This window comes from Populus euphratica, unplaced genomic scaffold (assembly GCF_000495115.2).
Source record: "Populus euphratica unplaced genomic scaffold, PopEup_1.0 scaffold112.1, whole genome shotgun sequence".
Taxonomy (NCBI): Eukaryota; Viridiplantae; Streptophyta; class Magnoliopsida; order Malpighiales; family Salicaceae; genus Populus; species Populus euphratica.
In genome coordinates, this window is record NW_011499997.1 from 549669 (window position 1) to 557303 (window position 7635).

Genomic DNA, 7635 nt, shown 5'->3' on the forward strand with positions numbered 1-7635 from the left:
AATTTAATTTAAAAAACTCAGTTGACTAATAATGTAAAGTGTAAGTTTTGAAAGAATAGAGATAAAGTAAAAATAAATAAATAAACTACATAAAGTTATTTTGTAGTTATTCAAAATAGAGATATTAATGAAAAACTACTAAAAGCAAACTCATTCCTTGTTTTTAAAGCTAGCTCTACATTATCGGTTCATCTTCAACTATGGTGGTGGCAGGTGAGGAAAGGGAATTCAAGAACTTAGGAAATTTGAGAAATAAAAGTGGGGAAGGAATTTTGCGAGGAGAGAGAAGAAAAGAATTGTGTTTCTAGGATGGTTATATATATATATACACGTTTTTTTTCTTTTTCTTTTTTTTGTCCTTTTATAGTTATTATAAACTAGTGTTAACTAATTAACAAAGTGAAATTTATGAAAATCAAATTTGTAACCAGTGTGTTCATATGCCAAAAAATATGAGGATTTAGTAATTTTTTGTTAGTTTTTTCAAATAATTTGAAGTCTAAGAGTGATATACATGCATGTGTGTGTTTATATGCGTGTTTATAATTTTTATTTATTTAGCCAATAGTGAATCTTGCTTTGACTAAATTTTTTTTTAGACCTTAAAATAAACTAACAAATAAAATATGAAAAATTACCAACCAATTATTTTGGTCACTGAGCGTTATGTCTGTATGTAATGGTTTGTATAGTCTTTGGTTATAATTTGCATTTTTATGTTTTGTTGTGTTCTATTATTGTTATTGTTATTGTTATTGTTATTGTTATTATTATTAATGTTTTGGTTAATTTGAGCGCATCTTAATTAATCTCATGTACCCTAAAGTTAATGACCATATAAGTTTTCAGTAGTTTTAAAATTTATGAAACTCGAATTAATAATTTCAAAGGAACAAACCTAGAACCTTATTAATTAAATTATATCCCTTAGAGTTATTATTATTATTATTATTATTATTATTATTATTTGTGTCACTAATGAATTTTTCATTACAAACGTTTTAGAGGGAAATTGAATGATGAGGCAAGTTGATATGAGATTAAAGCATATATTCTTAAATTTAGCGAACTGCTTTTACAAATTTGAGATCTATTTTAAGGTATAGACTTTTAATTAACAAGTGGATTACAAGCAGTAACATCTTTATTCCCTTCAATTGGGTTCTTATGTAGGTAACCCTTTAATTCAAAATTCTAGGGATTTTTTTTTTAGTTTTCACCTTTTTAAAAAATGAAGTGGGAACTTTACTTTTATGAACGATCTTCCTTGTGATCTCTTAATAACATTATATAAAGTTGGATCTAACACTTAGTTACTTGATTTTTCTAATGACATTAATATTAGTTTAATTTTCAAGATAAAGGATTTATCATGCACTTTTAAGTCTGTTCTTGCAGATATTCATATGCTTAAAAACTCTTCTTGCACCATAACCTAATGATGAAATTGAGTTTGTGTTGGATGATGTAATATCTTTTTTTTCTTTTCTTGATGTAGTATCTTGAGTCTTTAAGTGGTTGTTTTTGGTGTTTTTATTTATTTATTAATGTGGGTATTTAATGTAGTTTGCATGCACTTCAAGTAATTTTATAGTCCTGAAATTAACGACCATATAAGTTTTCAGTAACTCTGAGAGGACTCGAACTCATGATCATTAAAAAACAAATCCACAACCTAACTAGTTGAGCTATTTCTTAAAATTAAATAGTATAATTGTCTAAAATTTGTATTGTACTTGGATTTTGGAGGCCAAATTTCATGAATTACAACTTGAGCTTTTGGACTTTCATCTTTAAACAAACTCTTTGAAGTCGAGTTCTCAATATCTGGGGTAATGATGGAGGCCCACCATGTAAATTTTTTAAGTTCAATTATTATTATTATTATTATTATTTTATATATAAAAAAGATAAGAGTTAAGTATTACCACCCGTGCTTAATTGCACAAGTCAGATTTTTTTCTTTTAAATTTAAAAAGAATGTTAAGAGTATGAAAATTGTTTTTGGTAATATTATTAAATTCAATCAAGTGGTTCGATCATAAAACTCGGCTGCCAACCCGATTCCTTGTTTATCTTGAGTTGCAAATTAAACTACGTGAGAGTTGATCTAAATTGAATAATTTAATTTAATAGGTCTAAATACAATTTAGATGACCAGTGAAATATAACATAACTTTTTAAAAAAACTTTAGGACAATAATTATTTTTTTAATATTGATGATGTCATATTAGATCGACATTGATCACATTGCATCATAAACCTCAATGATTTTAATAACTTTATTATTTTTATAAATTATTTTTATTTAATTTTATGACAACATTAGATACTTGCAAAATTAAACTCTAACCTTAAAAAAAATATTTATTTGAGATTATGATAACCTTATAGAAAGTAGAAAAAAATAAACCACAAATTCTATTTCTTAACTAATTTAATATTGAAGAAGAGTGAACTAAAAAAATAAAAAAAATTAAAGGATTAGAAATAAAAAAAAAAACATATCAGTTTTGATAGGTAAACCTGCTAAATCCTTGAATCGGGTAACTCGGGTCAATACGCTATACTTGCAAACTGGGTGATAAAGTCCATTAGAATTAATAATTTTTTTTCTTTTAAGTTATTGTTTATTTAATTATATAATAACAAAAAATAGATAATTATAAAATCAAGTATTAAACCAATTCTAGGATTTTTTTAAAACTATGATAACCTTATAAAAAATAAAATGAAATAAATTATGAAACTTAATTCTTAATCAGTCCAATATTGAAGGATAAAATTCAAAAAAAAAGTTAAACTTGTTAAACTCGTCAACAGGCCCATGAACTTTCTAAAATTTAATACCATGTGTTTTTTTAGCTATATTCTAAAATTTAATACCATGTGTTTTTTTAACTATATGATAAAAAGAAAAATAAACAATTACATAATCAAGTTCAATTAGTAAAAAAAGATACCCCTTTAAACTCGCAAACGAAACAACCAGAGTCAACTCTTCAAACTTTCAAATTGAGTCATTGACTCCACAAAGTTTAATAACTTAGTTTTTTTTTAAAAATCACAAAGTTTAATAACTTAGTTTTTTTTTTAAAGTTATTTTCTATATAACTAAATATTTTAAAAAATAGACCATACCGTGATGTTATGGTAGTTTTTTTATATTGCAATAACAATATAAAAAAATAAATTATCAACTTTAATTCCCTATAAATGCATCATATAAGAACTACATTAAAAAAATTAATAACCGAATGAAAAAATGTTAAAATACAAAAAATAAAATAAAATTATTATAATCTACAATATCAATGCTAGTAGGTGTGAGAAATGATATTTTTCCCACACCTTTTAACTTTATACTTAATACTTAATATTCAAGTCTTCTTATGTTTTTTATTTCAATTAGAACTTATTATATCAGGTGCCAATAAATAAGCATCCTTGGCTGACATTTAGTTTAAATGTACTATACTATTGATTAAAAGAAGGAATTGTATTGTTTTACAAGATCGAGAGTGTCTCTCTTGATTTGGTCTCTTAAAGATTGTCTTTTTTTTTTTTTTATCAGTAATGTTATTCTTCAATCTTATATCAATTATTGTGTTTTGTTGATATTCTCTTTTTACCCAAAATCGAAGAGTGACAGGAAAAAAAATTAAAGCAGAGAATGAAGGAGAACAAAGAAGGTTTGAATGCTTAGAATTAGAGGGAGAAGCCATGTGAAAAATACTCTAATATCAAGTTAGAAGAATAAGATGGAGAGACTTCCTCAAGAATTCATTATGATCTAGTGGTATGTGTGCACGCATTATTACAATGGTTTTTCTTCATGTTTATTGTCGTTGTTGTTTAGATAAATTAGCTTACTTTTGAGTTTCTTATATGATGGTATATTCTTTAGTTTGGATGAGAATACTTTGAAAAAAAAAAAGATTGAAAAATGATGTTATATTCAAGAATAACTTGAAAATAATTAAATTTATAGTATTAGAAAATAATATAAAATTATTTATTAAGCTTCATTTATTAGCTTTTTTTTTTTGTAAGTTAAGATAATTATTTAACATGAGAGCTTTACTACAACATTACAGATTTTATTTAAATTTAGAGACCAAATAGTTTTTATTTAAAGATATGTATTATAAAGTAATAAAAAGTGATTAGTTGAGATTCCTCTTTGATACCTAGAAACGTATTGGATACTGAACATAAGATATAATAACAAATTAAATTTAATCATTCACTAAATCCTGGGGTTTAGTTCCCTAACCCTCTAAAATTGGTGAGTGGAATGAAATTGTGAAAGCGTGCGCCTTCTTTGTGCTAAACCGTTATCCATTTTCAATCATTTGCTTAATGTTTAATATTAATAGCAATTTGGCTTCTAGCTTAATGTTTCATATGAATTTCACTCAAAAGTTTGTCCAAAGTCTTATAATACTTTCTAATATATATTTATTTAAAGAAAAAGTTTTCTAAACTTGAAAATTATAAGAAGAACCGACCATTTATTTATTTTTTATAATTTAATTAGATAAGATAATCTGATCTTATATTAAAAAACTATTTTAATTCAAAAAATTAAATTATCACATGAGACTTATATTAATTACTCTCTAACATTTATTTTTCTATTTCTTATAATCTCATTCATGTTTACTTTCTCGGGAGGACGCATCTTCTATATATATATGGGAACGATAAAAGTAAATATAATCATTGCAAATTGATTAATTAATTTGATGAATGCAGTTAAATTACCTTCAAAGATTAAAGTATTAAAAAAGGTTCATTTACATTAGAGAAGTAGTAGTAAGAGAAGTTGCCGAATCTAATGTGATCACACTCATCAGCTTTCCTCGGTAAAATCACTTAGGTAGCATAGAGTTTATAAACAATAGTTCATGTTCCCATAAAAAAAAAAAAAGTTCTCTATCGAGCTGACCGACGCCCCTCTACTTCCAAGATGTTGTCGCATAGCAAATGAAATTAATATTGTTTCAAATCAAAACAATCGAAAAATATAAAAAAATTGTTTGAAAAAAATAAAAAATAAAAAACATTTAATTTGTCTTAAAAAACTTTTAAACGTTTGTTTTTTCAATTATTCCATGCTTGAAGTCACCACCTGTCATGTCATCGTTAAAACCTAGCAATTTACATTTTGATGACCAATACGGTTATTAGTTTTCTCTTGATATGTATAATATATAGTCAATATCTTCAGATTGATGCATGCTTCATCCTTTTCCATGAAGTTTCATGTATGGTCTTACCACCGTCCATCATTCTTCCTTCCATTATCGCGTAGTGATTAGCTGGCCGTGCATCTTTTTGATTCCTGGTGAAAATATATTTGATTAAAATTGAATCATAGCCTTCTGGTGAAATGGATCCTGATCATCTGCTCATATTTCTCAGGAATGCCCAAGGTGATCAGCAAGTTAATATGCATCTCTCCATAGCCAAATATGAGCGATCATTGATCTTCATGTTGAGCTGCAACATGGAGAAAGCATCCCTAATGTGTATTATAAGTCAACTACATGATTGATTGATTTGGTTATGGTATAAGAAGATTGAATAATATTTTTTGTTAATCAAATACATTTGAAATGCGTAATTTATCAGTTTATGTTGTTCTCTATAGACTTGGTCTTATTTATTGAAATTGTAGATGAAGACATAAGAAATCGAAGACAAGATATCAAGTTCTGATGTTAATATGTACATACATGCATGGAACTACCATTTGAAAGTTAGGTTCTTGATCAAAACCGGTTTTGTATACATAATACACGCGTGGTAATAATTGTGAGACAGGAGTTCAAGATCACCAACAGTTTTGACCACCTGAGCCACCGCTCCTCCGCCGCTTCACGGGGAAGACCTGACGGAAACCGCCATGGGTGGTTGCCAAGTGCAACTCCTCCAAAACAACTCCATCTAGCTCAAACTGGTGCACCCCACCAGAGCCATCAAACAAGCACTCCTCTGAATACCCACCAGGACCACCCCGGCCAGGTGGCTTAGTTTTCCGGCGGCCGGCTCCAACGGGAACATTTCGAAGGGCCCCACCTGCCGTCCAGTACCTCTGGCAGCCCTTACAGAAATGTCTTGGCTGGTTAACATTGTAGTTGTTGAAGTAACAAAACTTGGTCTCCATACTCTTGCATCTAGGGCATTGTATGATCTTCTCTGGCCTCTTGTCGATGGTTGGATTTTCTTTGTTTTGATCTTCTTTTCTGATTACTTGCCCGTCCTGCAGCGTAATTGTTGCTCCGAAGAGTTTGATACCCTCTTCTTGACTAGCCATGATAGAGATAAACAAATCAAGGATATTGAGATCGAGAGAAATATCTTTAGAGCTTTCTGGGTTAATAATAGGTAAAGCCTAAATCAAGGAGAAATATGAGAGAGAATATTTATGTGAAGACAGGGAGGAGGGGGGGATGCTTATGGATGCATATATAAATGGTATCAAAAGTGCTAAAAGAATTGTTGAAAACAAAAGACATAAAATATAATAAAACTCCATGCGACATAGCCGCCAAGGAACAAGGTGGATGGCGTGGGAAAGCTGATGATGAGAGTTTTGTCCACATCATTACTCCACGTCATCAACAGTGGGGTTCAAGAAAGTCCAAGTGTGGGTCCCAGTACAGGTAGGTCGCGTACAAAGCGCCAAGAAAAGGCATAAATTAAAGAGATAAACTTCTGTCCGTAGCGCAAGTTTTTTTCATATATTTTAAGTTTTGTATCGGCTATTTTTTATATGAAAATATATTAAAATAATATTTATTTATTTTTAAAAAAAAATTATTTATTATATTAATATATAAAAATTTAATATTTATTTATTTATTTTTAAAATTATTTATTATATTAATATAAAAAATTATAAAAATATAAAAAATTAATTTAAAAAATCAAATTTTATAAAAATATAATTTTAAAATTATTATCAAAAACTAAAAAGATATCACTCATAAATAAGGATTGAATTGTGCTTTGTAATTGCCTTTGAAAAGTAGTTTTTGTTTATGAATTTGCTCATTTGCTTTTAATGGATTATGTTTCCACATCATGGTAGTGGTGATTTTTAACTTGTATTTGTGAATGTCTCTACAAGTTATTTACATTGACTAACATGTAGCAACAAGTAAAATAAAACGGTATAAAGAAACAAGAAAAAGGGGTCCTTTACAGTAGCACATTGAAAATTTGTTCATAAAACTATACTATAGAAAATAAATGCAATAATAATAATAATAATAGATCATTAAATATTTTGAAAATAACACAACCTTTCCTATTACATTTAATAAAACAACAGTGTTTAGATCATCCAATAATCAATAAAAAATCTTAGATTTTAAACCATTAAGTAATTCTGAAAAAATAAATTGCAATTAAGGAAGTGATAGAAAGGCTATCCAACATCAATGTTATAATTCAAATTCAATTATCAAAAAGTTATTTAAAATAATAGTACAAGAAAAACAAGTTTAAAATGATGGGATGCATTCACATTTTCAATTCCATACCAAGTCAAATTACATAAGATCAATACCAAATCTATTTATAAATTAGATTTAAAGATCTATATTGTTTAATTTATAAATCAA

At 27.5% G+C, this 7635-nt stretch overlaps 1 protein-coding gene across 1 annotated transcript; it reads right to left on the reverse strand.

The window, feature by feature from the left end:
- Positions 1-5585: 5585 nt before the first annotated feature.
- On the reverse strand, positions 5586-6481 carry LOC105140699 (dof zinc finger protein DOF1.5). Its single transcript, XM_011047631.1, has one exon. It carries the CDS (start codon positions 6321-6323, stop codon positions 5841-5843), a length of 483 nt encoding a protein of 160 aa, XP_011045933.1. The 5' UTR covers positions 6324-6481; the 3' UTR covers positions 5586-5840.
- Positions 6482-7635: the final 1154 nt, after the last annotated feature.